Below are 17,691 nucleotides of genomic sequence, written 5' to 3'. Positions count from 1 at the left end.
GTCACACACCACAATGCAACAGATGTCTCAAATTGAAGGAGCGTGCAATTGGCATGATGACTGCAGGAATGTCCACCAGAGCTATTGCCAGAGAATGTAATATTTGTTTCTCTACCATAAGCCGCCCCCAACTGGCCTCACAACCGCAGACCATGTGTAACCATGCCAGCCCAGGACCTCCACATCCAGCTTCTTCATCTGAGGGGGTGCTGAGGCGTATTTCTGTCTGTAATAAAGTATTTTTTGTGGGGAAAAACTCATTCTGATTGGCTGGGCCTGGCTCCCCAGTGGGTGTGCCTGGCTCCCAAGTGGGTGGGCCTATGCCCTCCCAGGCACACCCATGGCTACACCCTTGCCCAGTCATGTGAAATCCATAGATTAGGGCCTAATTGAATTACAGTTGAAGTCGGAAGTTTAGATACACCTTAGCCAAATACATTTAAACTTAGTTTTTCACAATTCCTGACATTTAATCGTAGTAAAAATTCCCTATCTTAGGTCAGTTAGGATCACCACTTTATTTTAAGAATGTGAAATGTCAGAATAATAGAGATCATTATTTCTTTCAGCTTTTATTTCTTTCATCACATTCCCAGTGGGTCAGAAGTTTACATACACTCAATTAGTATTTGCTAGCATTGCCTTGAAATTGTTTAACTTGGGTCAAACATTTTGGGTAGCCTTCCACAAGCTTCCCACAATAAGTTGGGTGAATTTTGGCCCATTCCTCCTGACAGAGCTGGTTTAACTGAGTCAGGTTTGTAGGCCTCCTTGCTCGCACATGCTTTTTTAGTTCTGCCCACACATTTTCTATAGGATTGAGGTCAGGGCTTTGTGATGGCCACTCCAATACCTAGACTTTGTTGTCCTTAAGCCATTTTGCCATAACTTTGGAAGTATGCTTGGGGTCATTGTCCATTTGGAAGACCCATTTGCGAACAAGCTTTAACTTCCTGACTGATGTCTTGAGATGTTGCTTCAATATATCAACATCATTTTCCTTCCCCATGATGCCATCTATTTCGTGAAGTGCACCAGTCCCTCCTGCAGCAAAGCACCCCCACAGCATGATGCTGCCACCCCCGTGCTTCACGGTTGGGATGGTGTTCTTCGGCTTGCAAGCGACCCCCTTTTTCCTCCGAACATAACGATGGTCATTATGGCCAAACAGTTCTATTTTTGTTTCATCAGACCAGAGGACATTTCTCAAAAAAGTACGATCTTTGTCCCCATGTGCAGTTGCAAACCGTAGTCTGGCTTTTTTATGGCGGTTTTGGAGCAGTGGCTTCTTCCTTGCTGAGCGGCCTTTCAGGTTATGTCGATATAGGACTTGTGGATATAGATACTTTTGTACCTGTTTCCTCCAGCATCTTCACAAGGTCCTTTGCTGTTGTTCTAGGATTGATTTTCACTTTCCACACCAAAGTATGTTCATCTCTAGGAGACAGAACGTGTCTCATTCCTGAGCGGTATGACGGCTTCGTGGTCCCATGGTGTTTATATTTGCGTACTATTGTTTGTATAGATGAACGTGGTACCTTCATGCGTTTGGAAATTGCTCTCAAGGATGAACCAGAATTGTGGAGGTCTTCAATTTATTTTCTGAGGTCTTGGCTGATTTCTTTTGATTTTCCCATGATGTCAAGCAAAGAGGCACTGAGTTTGAAGGTAGGCCTTGAAATACATCCACAGGTACACCTCCAATTGACTCAAATTATGTCAATTAGCCTACCAGAAGCTTCTAAAGCCATGACATCATTTTCTGGAATTTTCCATGCTGTTTAAAGGCACATTCAACTTAGTGTATGTAATATTCTGACCCACTGGAATTGTGTTACAGTGAATTATAAGTGAAATAATCTGTCTGTAAACAATTGTTGGAAAAAGTACTTGTGTCATGCACAAAGTAGATGTCCTAACCGACTTGCCGAAACTATAGTTTGCTAACAAGAAATGTGTGTAGTGGTTGAAAAACGAGTTTTAATGACTCCAACCTAAGTGTATGTACACTCCCGACTTCAACTGTATTTACTGATTTCCTTATATAAAATATTTTGAATTGTTGCCTTTTGTGTTTATATTTTTGTTCATTATATAAAACACAGGAAAATCACGTTAGACTGCACTGGGCTTTTAAAAAGTTCCTCTATCCCCTCGCTGATGAAACTGAATTACGCTACATGCCCAAAAGTATGTGGACACCCCTTCAAATTAGTGGATTCTGCTATTTCAGCCACACCCGTAGATGAGAATTGTGCCGTAGGGGATGGCTGCCGTTTTACGGGCTCCTAACCAATTGTGCTACCCAAAATTACAACCAAATAATTGCAGCATTACCGCAAAAATGGAAGAGGAAAGTGGAAGGGGGAAAATGTAAGGAACTTGCCTGTCGGCCTTGCATTAAAGAACATAATTGGTTAAAGAAAACTGTTATAATTAACAAAGTAAACCAGTTTCAATTAAGAACCAAAGGATTGACAGCCGTCCCATATAGATTGCAAAATACTTGGGAAGAGATTTTTGACGTACCGATCCCATGGCATAGTGTTTATGAACTGATACGCAAAACGACGCCGGATTCAAAACTTAGAATTTTTCAATTTAAATTATTATATAAAATTATTGCTACCAATAGAATGTTATTTATATGGGGGATACAATCTTCCCAGCTCTGCAGATTTTGCTGCGAAGAGACATAATCATTAGATCATTTGTTTTGGGACTGTCCATTTGTAGCTTGTTTTTAGACACAGGTCCAGGAATGGCTGAAGGATTGCAATATTTACCTGGAGCTAACCCTGCAGATAGCATTACTGGGTGATCTGAAAAGTCATAGTCAATCGATCAATAATATAATACTTTTAGCCCCAAAAAATATTTTCAATTTACAATCTGTAGAAACAATGATAATAGAAAGGTTCAGAACTTTTGTAAAACATCACAGTACAACAGTTGAAAAATATATGGCAAATAGAAATGCTATATGGATGATGTTAAGAGATAGATGGGTGGTGTTGAATGGAACTGAAGGATGGGACTAATAACAACTAACAACAACTAATAACAACAAGATAACTAATGTAAAGCATACTGTGTCCATAATAAGTATATAGGTTATAGGTTGAGAGCTTTTATAATAATAATAATAATATGCCACTTAGCAGACGCTTTTATCCAAAGCGACTTACAGTCATGCGTGCATACATTTTTGTGTACGGGTGGTCCCGGGGATCGAACCCACTACCCTGGCGTTACAAGTGCCGTGCTCTACCAGCTGAGCTACAGAGGACCACCTTTTGTGAAAGAGCACAGTTAGAAAGATATGGCATATAGAAGCAAACCGGATAGACATCATGAAAATGATCGGAGAGGTAGAGGGTAGAGGAAGTTCAGGAGAAAAAACAAACAAAATATAATTATTGTAAAATTTGACTGTGTCCATAAAGTGTATATAGTATGTTAAGCTCTACAGTCCCGTGTAGCTCAGTTGGTAGAGCATGGCACTTGCAACGCCAGGGTTGTGGGTTTGTTTCCCAAGGGGGACCAGTATGAAAATATATGCACTCAATAACTGTAAGTCGCTCTGGATAAGAGCGTCTGCTAAATGACTCAAATGTAAATGTAAATAAGGTGGAAGTAGAGGCCTAAGCATTGTTGTTCACTAGTTTACACCAATTAGGGAAGGGGTGGTGGGGTTGGAAAGTAATAGAGGGAAATATATTTGTTTTTAAGGAAATGTATATGTATGTGTATGTATGTATGTATGTATGTATGTATATATGTATGTATGTATATGTATAGATATATATATATATATATATATATATATATATATATATATATATATATTTGCAAGAAAAACAAACATATGGGGGATTGGAAGTGATGCAGACAATTACATTGATGGAAGTTACAATCTATCTGCAATATTAAAGCTGATCCACCCCCTAGATTTTTTTTGTTGTTGCTATTTTGTGTGTTTTTTCGCATTGTTTGTAACTTATTTTGTACATAATGTTGATGCTACCGTATCTTATGACCGAAAAGAGCTTCTGGATATCAGAACAGCGATTACTCACCTCGAAATGGACGAAGATAATTTTATTTAATGAGTGTGATGCAAAGGACATAATGTTGCTCCCAGACAAGGCCCAAATAAGGAAATACAGGGGTCGCAGATCAGGGTGCCTTGTGAGAATTAGTCGGCGAGTGGGTAACCCGCCTCTACCATCCATTCTATTGGCCAACGTGCAATCACTGGAGAATGAACTGGATGAGCGCCGTTCGAGACTATCCTACAAAAGGGACATTACATTTTTTTATTTCTTATGTTTCACTGAGTCGTGGCTGAATGACGACATGGATAATATACAGTTGGCTGAGTTTTCCGTGCATCGGCAGGACAGAACAGCTACGTCTGGTAAGACGAGGGGTGGTGGTGTGTGTTTATTTGTCAGTAACAGCTGGTGCGCGATGTCTAATATTAAGGTAGTCTCGAGGAATTGCTCGCCTGAGATAGAGTACCTCATGATCAGCTGTAGACCACACTATCTACCAAGAGTGTTCTCATCTATATTTTATGTAGCCGTCTATTTACCACCACAAACCGAGGCTGGTACTAAGACTGCACTCAACGAGCTGTATAAGGCCATAAGCAAACAAGAAAATGCTCATCCAGAAGTGATGCTCCTAGTGGCCGGGGACTTTAATGCAGGCAAACTTACATCGGTTTTACCAAATTTCTACCAGCATGTCACATGCGCAACCAGAGGAAAAAAAACTATAGACCACCTTTACTCCACACACAGAGACACGTACAAAGCTCTCCCTTGCCCTCCATTTTGCAAATCTGAACATAATTATATCCTCCTGATTCCTGCTTACAAGCAAAAAACTAAAGCAGGAAATACCAGTGACTCGCTCAATACGGAAGTGGTTAGATGACGTGGATACTATGCTACAGGACTGTTTTGCTAGCACAGACTGGAATTTGTTCCGGGATTCATCCAATGGCATTGAGGAGTATACCACATCAGTCACCGGCTTCATCAATAAGTGCATCGACGACGTTGTCTCACAGTGACCGTACGTACATAACCCAACCAGAAGCCATGGATTACAGGCAACATCCGCACTGAGCTAAAGGCTAGAGCTGCCACTTTCAAGGAGTGGGACACTAATATGGACGCTTATAAGAAATCCCCCTATGCCCTCAGATGAACAATCAAACAGGCAAAGTGTCAATACAGGACTAAGATTGAATCCTACTGCACCGGCTCTGACACTCGTCGGATGTGGCAGGACTTGCAAACTATTACAGACTACAAAGGGAAACCCAGCCACGAGCTGCCAAGTAACACGAGCCTACCAGACGTGCAAAATGACGGATTACCAGGATGTGTGCTTTGCACACTCTTGGCATTCTCTCAACCAGCTTCATGAGATAGTCACCTGGAATGCATTTCAATTAACAGGTTTGCCTTCCTAAAAGTTAATTTGTGGAATTTCTTTCCTTCTTATTGAGTTTGAGCCAATTAGTTGTGTTGTGACAAGGTAGGGGGGAAATTCAGAAGATAGCCCTATTTGGTAAAAACCATCATGCGCTATGATGAAACTGGCTCTCATGAGGACCGTCACAGGAATGGAAGACCCAGAGTTACCTCTAATGCAGAGGATAAGTTCATTAGAGTTACCAGTCTCAGAAATTGCAGCCCAAATAAATGCTAACAGTAAGTAAGTAGACACATCTCAACATCAACTGTTCAGAGGAGACTGTGTGAATCAAGCCTTCATGGTCAAATTGCTGCAAAGAAACCACTACTAAAGGACACCAATAAGTAGAAGAGACTTGCTTAGGCAAAGAAATACGAGCAATGGACATTAGATCAGTGGAAATTTGTCCTTTGGTCTGGGAGTCCAAATGCTGGGATTTTTGGTTCCAACCGTCGTGTCTTTGTGAGACACGGTGTGGGTGAACGGATGATCTCCGCATGTGTAGTTCCCACCGTAAATCATGGAGGAGGAGGTGTTATGGTGTGGGGGTGCTTTGTTGGTGACACTGTCTGTGATTTATTTAGAATTCAAGGCACACTTAACCAGCATGGCTACCACAGCATTCTGCAGTGTTATGCCATCCCATCTGGTTTGGGCTTAGTGAGACTATTTTAGTTTTTCAACAGGACAATGACGCAACACACCTCCTGGCTGTGTAAGGGCTATTTTTCCAAGAAGGAGAGTGATGGAGTGCTGCATCAGATGACCTGGCCTCCACAATCCCCCGACCTCCACCCAATTGAGATGGTTTGGGATGAGTTGGACCGCAGAGTGAAGGAAAAGCAACCAACAAGTGCTCAGCATATGTGGGAACTCCTTCAAGACTGTTGGAAAAGCATTCCAGGTGAAGCTGGTTGAGAGAATGCCAAGAGTGTGCAAAGCTGTCATCAAGGCAAAGGGTGGCTATTTGAAGAATCTCAAATATATAATATATTTTGATTTGTTTAGCAATTTTATTTCATAGTTTTGATGTCTTCACTATCATTCTACAATATAGAAAATAGTAAAAAATAAAGAAAAACCCTGGAATAAGTAGGTATGTCCAAATTTTTGACTGGTACTATACATCTTTCAAGCAGACCACCATAGTCCCTGTGCCCAGGAAAGTGAAGGTAACCTGCCTAAATGACTACCGGCATGTAGCACTCACGTCGGTAGCCATGAAGTGCATTGAAAGGCTGGTCATGGCTCACATCAACAACATCACCCCGGAAACCCTAGACCCACTACAATTCGCATACCACCCCAACAGATCCACAGATGACGCAATCTCAATCTCACTACACACTGCCCTTTCCCACCTGGACAAAAAGGATATGTGTTTATGCTGTTCATTGACTACAGCTCAGCATTCAACACCATAGCGCCCACAAAGCTCATCACTAAGCTAAGGACCCTGGGACTAAACACCTCACTCTGCAACTGGATCCTGGACTTCCTGACGGGCCACCACCAGGTGGTAAGGGTAGGCAACAACACACCTGCCACGCTGATCCTCAACACGGGGGCCCCTCAGGGGTGCATGCTTAGTCCCCTCCTGTACTCCCTGTTCACCCACGACTGAGTGGCCAAGCACGACTCCAACACCATCATTAAGTTTGCTGACGACACAAGGGTGGTAGGCCTGATCACCGACAACGATGAGACAGCCTATAGGGAGGAGGTCAGAGACATGGCAGTGTGGTGCAAGGACAACAACCTCTCCCTCAACGTGAGCAAGACAAAGGAGCTGTTCGTGGACTACAGGAAAAGGAGGGCTGAACACGCCCCCCTTCTTATCGACGGGGCTGTAGTGGAGTGGGTCGATAGTTTCAAATTCCTTGGTATCCACATCACCAACAAACTGTCATGGTCCAAAAACACCAAGAAAGTCGTACAGAGGGCACGGAAATGCCTTTTCCCCCTCAGGAGACTGAAAAGATTTGCCATGGGTCCCCAGATCCTCAAAAAGTTATACAGCTGCACCATCGAGAGCATCCTGACCGGTTGCATCACCGCCTGGTATAGCAACTGCTCGGCATCTGACCGTAAGGCGCTACAGAGGGTAGTGCATACAGCCCAGTACATCACTGGGGCCAAACTTCCTGCCATCCAGGACCTATATACTAGGCGGTGTCAGAGGAAATCCTAAAAAATTGTCAAAGACTCCAGTCACCCAAGTCATAGACTGTTCTCTCTGCTACCACACGGCAAGTGTACTGCATTGACACCCCCCCACCCCTTTGTTTTTACACTGCTGCTACTTGCTGTTTATTATCTATGCATAGTCACTTTACCCCTACCTACATGTACAAATTACCTTGACTAACCGGTACCCCCTGTATATAGCCTGTTTTTTTATTGTGTTAATTATGATTTATTTATTTTTACTTTAGTTTATTTAGTAAATATTTTCTTAACTCTATTTTCTTAAAACTGCATTGTTGGTTAAGGGCTTATAAGTAAGCATTTCACTGTAAGGTACACCTGTTGTATTCAGCGCATGTGACGAATAAAATATGATTTGATTTGATTTGACAGGTGTATAAAATCGAGCACACAGCCATGCAATCTCCATAGGTACAGTGAGGGAAAAAAGTATTTGATCCCCTGCTGATTTTGTACGTTTGCCCACTGACAAAGAAATGATCAGTCTATAATTTTAATGGTAGGTTTATTTGAACAGTGAGAGACAGTATAACAACAGAAAAATCCAGAAAAACCCATGTCAAAAATGTTATAAATTGATTTGCATTTTAATGAGGGAAATAAGTATTTAACCCCTCTGCAAAACATGACTTAGTACTTGGTGGCAAAACCGTTGTTGGCAATCACACAGGTCAGACGTTTCTTGTAGTTGGCCACCAGGTTTGCACACTTCTCAGGAGGGATTTTGTCAAACTCCTCTTTGCAGATCTTCTCCAAGTCATTAAGGTTTTGAGGCTGACGTTTGGCAACTCGAACCTTCAGCTCCCTCCACAGATTTTCTATGGGATTAAGGTATGGAGACTGGCTAGGCCACTCCAGGACCTTAATGTGCTTCTTCTTCAGCCACTCCTTTGTTGCCTTGGCCGTGTGTTTTGGGTCATTTTCATGCTGGAATACCCATCCACGACCCATTTTCAATGCCCTGGCTGAGGGAATGAGGTTCTCATCCAAGATTTGACGGTACATGGCCCCGTCCATCGTACCTTTGATGCGGTGAAGTTGTCTTGTCCCCTTAGCAGAAAAACTCCCCCAAAGCATAATGTTTCCACCTCCATGTTTGACGGTGGGGATGTTGTTCTTGGGGTCATAGGCAGCATTCCTCCTCCTCCAAACACGGCGAGTTGAGTTGATGCCAAGAACGAGGGAGATTGACAGTTATTTTGTGTTTCTTCCATTTGCGAATAATCGCACCAACTGTCGTCACCTTCTCACCAAGCTGCTTGGCGATGGTCTTGTAGCCCATTCCAGCCTTGTGTAGGTCTACAATCTTGTCCCTGACAACCTTGGAGAGCTCTTTGGTCTTGGCCATGGTGGAGAGTTTGGAATCTGATTGATTGATTGCTTCTGTGGACAGGTGTCTTTTATACAGGTAACAAGCTGAGATTAGGAGCACTCCCTTTAAGAGTGTGCTCCTAATCTCAGCTCGTTACCTGTATAAAAGACACCTGGGAGCCAGAAATCTTTCTGATTGAGAGGGGGTCAAATACTTATTTCCCTCATTAAAATGCAAATCAATTTATAACATTTTTGACATGCATTTTTCTGGATTTTATTGTTGTTATTCTGTATCTCACTGTTCAAATAAACCTACCATTAAAATTATAGACTGATACTTTCCTTGTCAGTGGGCAAACATACAAAATCAGCAGGGGATCAAATACTTTTTTCCCTCACTGTAACATTGGCAGTAGAATGGCCCATACTGAAGAGCTCAGTGACTTTCAACGTGGCAGCGTCATAGGATGCCACCATTCCAAACAGTCAGTTTGTCAAATTTCTGCCCTTCTAGAGCTGCCCTGTAAGTGCTGTTATTGTGAAGTGGAAATGTCTAGGAGCAACAACGGCTTAGCCGAAGCGGTAGGCCACACAAGCTCACAGAACAGGACCGGCAAGTGCTGAAGCACGTAAAAATAATCTGTCCTCGGTTGCAACACTCACTACCGAGTTCCAAACAGCAACGTCAGCACAATAACTGTTAGTCGGGAGCTTCATGAAATGGGTTTCCATGACCGAGTAACCGCACAAAAGCCTAAGATCACCATGCGCAATGCCAAGTGTCGGCTGGATCGGTGTAAAGCTTGCAGTCCGACAGACGAATCTGGGTTTGGCGGATGCCAGGAGAACGATACCTGCCCGAATGCATAGTGCCAACTGTAAAGTTTGGTGGAGGAAGAATAATGGTCTGGGGCTGTTTTTCATGGTTCGGGCTCAGCCACTTAGTTCCAGTGAAGGGAAATCTTAACGCTACAGCATACAATGACATTCTAGACGATTCTGTGCTTCCAACTTTGTGGCAACAGTTTGGGGAAGGCCCTTTCCTGTTTCAGCATGACAATGCCCCCGTACATAGAGTGAGATCCATACAGCAATGGTTAGTAGAAGAACTTGACTGACCTGTACAGAGCCCTGACCTCAACCCCATCGAACACCTTTGGGATGAATGGGAACACTGACTGCAAGCCAGGTCTAATCGCATAGCATCAGTGCCCTACCACACTAATGCTCTTGTGGCTGAATGGAAGCAAGTTCCTGCAGCAATGTTCCAACATCTAGTGGAAAGCCTTCCCAGAAGAGCGTAAACTGTTATAGCAGCAAAGTTGGGACCAACTCCATATTAATGCCCATAATTTTGGAATGAGATGTTTTGACCATGCAGTGTATCTCTATAGCCACAATGGCGGTTCTAATTAATGAGCATATGTTATTCTAATACAACTAAATAGCTTGTGTCCCATTTGGAATAATTAACTTGATATTTAAGAGTTGATTCAAGATGTAATTCATAGAGAATTAGTCTTGTCATTCTCCGATAAAATGACAGTGTCCACTTTTTAAAGGTGTAATATGATAAGTGGCTGATATTATGGTTTTCATAATAGAGGGACATCAGGTGTTGTGTGCTGCCATGTGCATATGCAGAACATTGAAATCATATTTTGATTGGTGATTTCAAAAGGGCCTTGATTAGGCCTTGCCTGGTGAGAGCATATAAAATTAATGTAACAATGAAACGCAATTACATCTGCTTTTCCATTCTGCACCTTATCTTTCTACCTCTGTGTGTGTGTGTGTGTGTGTGTGTGTGTGTGTGTGTGTGTGTGTGTGTGTGTGTGTGTGTGTGTGTGTGTGTGTGTGTGTGTGTGTGTGTGTGTGTGTGTGTGTGTGTGTTGTGTGTGGACGTGTTTAATTACACTTGTGGGGACCCGAAGTCCCCACAAGAATAGTAAACCAAGAAAGATTTGACCTACTGGGGACATTTTGTTAGTCCCCACAAGGTCAAATGCTTTTTCTAGGGGGTTTAGGGTTCAGAGAGGCAAACAAACTTAAAACCCACACCAAACGTAAAGACAGGAAGCAAACCAAACAGGTGGAGCAAAACGAAATCAAGGAAATCAGATAAAGTATTGTTTGTCTAGACATCAAAATAGGGAGAGCCAACTTAAGGTGTTGACCCTCCACCTCTCTCAAGACAACTGGAGCACTGGGCACTGAACAAAAATATAAACGCAACATGCAACAATTTAAAATATTTTACTGAGTTACAGTTCATATAAGGAAACACATTAATTAGGCCCTAATCTATTGATTTCACATGACTGGGCTAGAGGAGGGCATAGGCCCATCCACTTGGGAGCCATACCCACACACTGGGGAGCGAGGCCCAGCCAATCAGAATTAGTTTTTCCCCACAAAAGGACTTTATTACTGGCAGAAATACTCCTAAGCACCCCCTCAGACGATCCCGCAGGTGAAGAATCCAGATGTGGAGGTCCTGGGCTGGCGTGCTTACACGTGGTCTGTGGTTGTGAGGCCGGTTAGACATACTGCCAAATTCTCTAAAAGCGACGTTGGAGGCGGCTTATGGAAGAGAAATTAACATTTAATTTTCTGGCAACAGCTCTGGTGGACATTCCTGCAGTCAGAATGCCAATGGCACGCTCCTTCAAAACTTGAGAGATATGTGGCATTGTGTTGAGTGACAAAACTGCACATTTTTGAGTGGCCTTTTATTGTCCCCAGCACAAGGTGCACCTGTGTAATGATCATGCTGTTTAATCAGCTTCTTGATATGCCACAGCTGTCAGGTGGATTATCTTGGCAAATGAGAAATGCTCACTAACAAGGATATAAACAAATGTGCGCTCAAAATTTGAGAGAAATAAGCTTTTTGTGCGAATGGAAAAATTTCTGGGATCTTTTATTTCAGCTCATGAAACATGGGACCAACACTTTACATGTTGTGTTCATATTTTTGTTCAGTATATGTTTTGAGGTTGGACTTTATCACGTATAGCTCGTTAGCACGTAGGGCGCACCGATTGGTGTCAGCCTTGTAAGCTTTTAATTTCCCCTTTTATCAGGCATTAAAACAGGAATACATTAATCGTAGATGGATATTGTATGTTTCAGAGACCCTAGAGGGAAGAATATCCAATTAAAGTTTGCATACAAACATAGCCTGATCAAAAAAAAACGATGTTTTGATAGGGTAGACAAGTAATAATGTTCAATTGGATTTCGTTTAACTAAAATACAGCAAATGGGACCTTGAGATTAAAAGGAGATTAGTATTTTAGTTATTTTGTTCTAGGGCTTGTTTTTCACTTTATGTTAGTTGTAAACAACATTAGTCATTTTATGCTTAAATTGTGTGTAATCAATATTTTCAGATGCATTTCTTGATGTGTTTGACCTCTTTACAGTAACCCACTGTTAGCTACCAAGTGTAAATTGGAATGCTATTTATTTTTGTAAGTCCATTGTAGCAAGTCTACAAACGGAAATCAACAGCTGTAAAAAAAAAAAACGTGCAGTATCCTGTTTTGCATGCTGTGCTCCATAAAAGCTGTCTCTCTAAAGTCAGATAAATCGGCAGTAAAATAATTATTTAATTCTGACTGTTTTAAATCTACTCAGGGACCTAATAGATTTTCTAATAATATAATCTTTAACCATCCAGGGTACACTCAAAGACAAAACATGTCAAATGTGAAAAAAAATATATTGAGAACAATCCTCCCTCTTCTGTTTTTTAAGAATTAGAGCTAACAAAGATTTCCAACATGTCAAGATATTGTACCTGGGCAGTATCAGTGTGACTCTTTGTTGGAATCACCATGGTTATTTGGTTTTGTGGGGTTTGGGAGGCTGACTGGGCATGACACATATCTTTGAGCCAAGTACATCAAATCCATTGTTGACCACACAATGCTAAACCCTGGCGTCGCTGCTTTCTAATCTGTTATGAATGGCACGATCAGTGGACAGCGAGTGGACACACACACACACAGAACCAACCACTGCCACCAATAACCCCCATGCCCCCAAGGTCTAAAGGTCTAACCCGGTGAAGCGTCCTTACTGGCCAAACAAAGAGGTGGATGCTTATGACCCTTATACTATCCATGAACAAAGGGTTAACATGGCAGTCTAGGCAATTATGAGTAAATGGAATATTACAAAACAAACTAGTAAGCACTGTGTTGCATGAATAATCTTATATTGATCTAAGAGTAGGATCAACGATAAATGCCTTGATCATTGTCGACAACAATAGACCAAACAAACGAGAAGTACATTGGCATTACAGTAAAATACATTGGGTAAGTGTACATGTGTGACCAAAAGTAAATGGAAACAATTAGCATGAACCGGGTGACTCAAATCAAATATGCTTCTTGTTAGCAGGGAGTTTAAGATAATGAGATTCAATGTTCTTTCTACCTTAAAGCTTGGCAATGTGTAAAAATAGTCTAGTTCCCATTCCTCTATCTCTCCATCCCTCTATCCCTCCATCTGCCCTGTTGAGGGAGCTAAAGCCGATACTGTTCCATACCAGCCACATTCTTCTCGTCTGCCATGCCGATTATTAAGGAGTGGGAGTGTGTAAATCAAATACCCATGTGTGTGTGAAGTTGGACAAAATGGCCTTTTAACAAAGCTATTATCATGACTTTCTTCCTGGATGGAAGGAATTAAACTCATTAGACTGTCATAAATGAATATCAAATCAAAGAGTGAGGGTTGAACCCTGATGAGGATTCCCTTGACTTCAGCTGCTCACTCCATCAGTCCTGGGGTTAAGCCACCGGCGCTGTATTCCCACTACCCCCATTAACACTTGAAAAGTCATTGCAACATTTTTGTAACATTGTTTATATGTATAATAAGTACAGTTATCAGAGGTGTGAGTGAGAAGAAACAAAGTGTTGATATTTTATTTGGATGTGCCGTTGTGCTCTGTAATGTCTCAGATACTACGCTACGTCGTTGAATGGTTCAATTGTTCTCAATGAGACTGTGGCGTTGTGAAACTGTACAGTCGTGGTCAAAGGATTTTGAGAATGACACAAATATTAATTTTCAGAAATACTGCTGCCTCAGTTTTTATGATGGCAATTTGCATATACTCCAGAATGTCATGAAGAGTGATCAGATGAATTGTAATTAATTGCAAAGTCCCTCTTTGCCATGAAAATGAACTTAATCCCAAAAAAACATTTCCACTGCATTTCAGCCCTGCCACAAAAGGACCAGCTGACATCTTGTCAGTGATTCTCTCGTTAACACAGGTGAGAGTATTGACGAGGACAAGGCTGGAGATCACTCTGTCATGCTGATTGAGTTAGAATAACAGACTGGAAGCTTTAAAAGTAGGGTGGTGCTTGAAATCATTGTTCTTCCTCTGTTAACCATGGTTACCTGCAAGGAAACACGTGCCGGCATCATTGCTTTGCACAAAAAGGGCTTCACAGGCAAGGATATTGCTGCTAGTAAGATTGCACCTAAATCAACCATTTATCGGATCATCAAGAACTTCAAGGAGAGAGGTTCAATTGTTGTGAAGAAGGCTTCAGGGCGCCCAAGAAAGTCCAGCAAGCGCCAGGACCGTCTCCTAAAGTTGATTCAGCTGCGGGATTGGGGCACCACCAGTGCAGAGCTTGCTCAGGAATGGCAGCAGGCAGGTGTGAGTGCATCTGCCCGCACAGTGAGGCAAATACTTTTAGAGGATGGCCTGGTGTCAAGAAGGGCAGAGAGGAAGTCACTTCTCTCCAGGAAAAACATCAGGGACAGACTGATATTCTTCAAAAGGTACAGGGATTGGACTGCTGAGGACTGGGGTAAAGTCATTTTCTCTGATGAATCCCCTTTCTGATTGTTTGGGGCATCCGGAAAACACCTTGTCCGGAGAAGACAAGGTGAGCGCTACCGTCAGTCCTGTGTCATGCCAACAGTAAAGCATCCTGAGACCATTCATGTGTGGGGTTTCTTCTCAGCCAAGGGAGTGGGCTCACTCACAATTTTGCCTAAGAACACAGCCATGAATAAAGAATGGTACCAACACATCCTCCGAGAGCAACTTCTCCCAACCATCCAAGAGCAGTTTAGTGACGAACAATGCCTTTTCCAGCATGATGGTGCACCTTGCCATAAGGCAAAAGTGATAACTAAGTGGCTCGTGGAACAAAACATCTACATTTTGGGTCCATGGCCAGGAAACTCCCCAGACCTTAATCCCATTGAGAACTTGTGGTCAATCCTCAAGAGGCGGGTGGACAAACAAAAACCCACAATTTCTGACAAACTCCAAGCATTGATTATACAAGAATGGGCTGCCATCAGTCAGGATGTGGCCCAGAAGTTAATTGACAGCATTCCAGGGCGGATTGCAGAGGTCTTGAAAAAGAAAGGTCAACACTTCAAATATTGACTCTTTGCATAAACTTAATGTAATTGTCAATAAAATACTTTGACACTTATGGAATGCTTGTAATTATACTTCAGTATACCATAGTAACATCTGACAAAAATATCTAAAAACACTGAAGCAGCAAACTTTGTGAAACCAATACTTGTGTCATTCTCAAAACTTTTGACCACGACTGTACAGTGCACCAAGTGGCTAATCAGTGTATGTGTGTGTATGTGTGTGTGTGTTCTTTAGTGCTCGAACCTGCTCGCATACTTTGCTTGAACATGCCATCACGCCTGTGTATGTCTTTACCTTCCTCCAGTTCCCGGCTCTGTTCCAATGGAGTCCACCCAGACCGGACCGTACGAGGAGAAGATATTCATGCAGTGGAAGGCACCTAACGAGACCAATGGCATCATCACGCTCTACGAGGTGAGTGACATCGACACAGCCACCCGTGTTATCATGGCAGCTGTTATTTTCTCACTTCCTCAGCACACGAAAACTACGCTCACAATTCTATCCTCACCTCTGACGACACTACATGTTTAACTCATATTTCACACTACATGTCTTACTCATAGTTTCCAGCTCTCAATTCAAAGAATTTCACAAATTCACAACTAAGTGTAACAAGGTTATTTATAGTCACACCTTAACTGCAGCGTACAACCCTGCATCCCACTGCTGGCTTACCTCTGAAGCTAAGCAGGGTCAGTCCTGGATTGGAGACCATGCTGCTGCAAGTGGTGTTGGAGGGCCAGAAGGGGGCACTTCCCTCTGGTCTAAGGAGATCCCAATTCCACATGGGCAGTGAAGGGGACATAGGATGCCGTCTTTCGGATTGGATGTTAACACTAGAAAGGCCTCGAGGGAACCGCCTTCAAGCCAGTGATGAGTCTTTTGGACATCAACATTCTAACAGTCTAATAAATACATTTCATATATGCTATCTCAACTAATAATAATGTGGTTGTATTTATGAAGGTCTTAGGTAGCATTAGAATACAAAAATAAATGTATTTCAAAAACACAATAGCATTTTAATTAGTTAATGTAACTGAAGGCTATGTGTACAAATGAAAAAAAACACTAAAACATCCCAATTCAAGTGTTAACATTGTTTAAATACAATCCCAAAGATAATTTATTATTAATTCGTTAAGGGCAGGTCTTAAGGAACATTATGAATTTAAGAAAATGCATTTCAAAAGAACAGTTTATTTTGAGTTTAAATATATTCATGTGCTTTGAGTGTTGGGAGTTCAAGTGGGGAGCGCATGGAATCGCAGTAATTCTGCCCAAAAGTTATATTTTGAAATAAAGGGATCATTTCTAAGAATTGTTTGGCAAGGATAGGTGATTTGGAAACTACCCAATCTGCTCTTTCTGATACGATATAGACATCAAAATGCCTTGCCTGCTTACGACTCTGTAGGCAAATTAGAAAAAGTCACTTTATGGCGCTTCATTTCCCTGCCTATGTGTCAATTCCAAGCTGCGCTGTTCATCAGATTCTTCATATACAATTAAACAATTGATAATATTCTCACCCATCAGACTATTTTCAATGTAATCTTGTCTTTGGCTAACGCTATTATTATTTGTGTGAAATTAGTTTAATAACCTCTTAAGGATCGGACCCTTTTTTCAATTTTCTCCTAAAATGACATACCCAAATCTTACTGCCTGTAGCTCAGGACCTGATGCAAGAATATGCATTTTCTTGATACCATTTGAAAGGAAACACTTTGAAGTTTGTGGAAATGTGAAATTAATGTAGGAATATAACACATTAGATTTGGTAAAATATAATACAAACAAATAAACCTTTTTTTATAATCTTTGAAATGCAAGAGAAACGCCACAATATAATATTGCAGTTTAGGCGCAATTTAGATTTTGGCCACTAGATGACAGCAGTGTGTGTGCAAAGTTTCAGATTGATCCATTGAAGCATTGCAAAACTGGACTATTTTGTATCAAGTCTGCCCAAATGTGCCGAATTGGTCAATTGATACATTTTAAAGTACATAACCATAGAGAACATACAAAAATTATATGGTAATACAAAATGTAAGTTTACACTCTCCCAGGAATGTCATACATGTTGGATCATTAGCTTATACACTAACTTTCACACATCTAGATGGGTGTGGAGCCAGAGACAGCAGGGGTTAAAACTGTAGAACCCAGTTCCTACATTTGAATATAAAAATGGGACCTCTCAGTGAATATAAAAATGTATCTCTGGGACC

The 17,691-nt window shown here is 41.7% G+C and overlaps 1 protein-coding gene across 1 annotated transcript in view; it reads left to right on the top strand.

Annotated features, from left to right (window-relative positions):
- The window catches only part of LOC311133416 (receptor-type tyrosine-protein phosphatase T-like), a gene marked incomplete at both ends in the record, with an annotated part of 396,537 nt that overhangs the window by 176,786 nt on the left and 202,060 nt on the right, over positions 1-17,691 (top strand). The window contains one exon of the mRNA XM_084166909.1: positions 15,756-15,865. Coding sequence (XP_084023035.1) covers positions 15,756-15,865 — 110 coding nt within the window. The remainder of the gene's footprint in view (positions 1-15,755; positions 15,866-17,691) is intronic.

The sequence above is a fragment of the Coregonus lavaretus genome (genome assembly GCF_964263955.1).
Source record: "Coregonus lavaretus genome assembly, chromosome: 8".
In the NCBI taxonomy this organism is placed as follows: Eukaryota; Metazoa; Chordata; class Actinopteri; order Salmoniformes; family Salmonidae; genus Coregonus; species Coregonus lavaretus.
The sequence above is the reverse complement of the archived record's forward strand: the minus strand, read 5'-3'. Positions and strand labels throughout refer to the sequence as shown.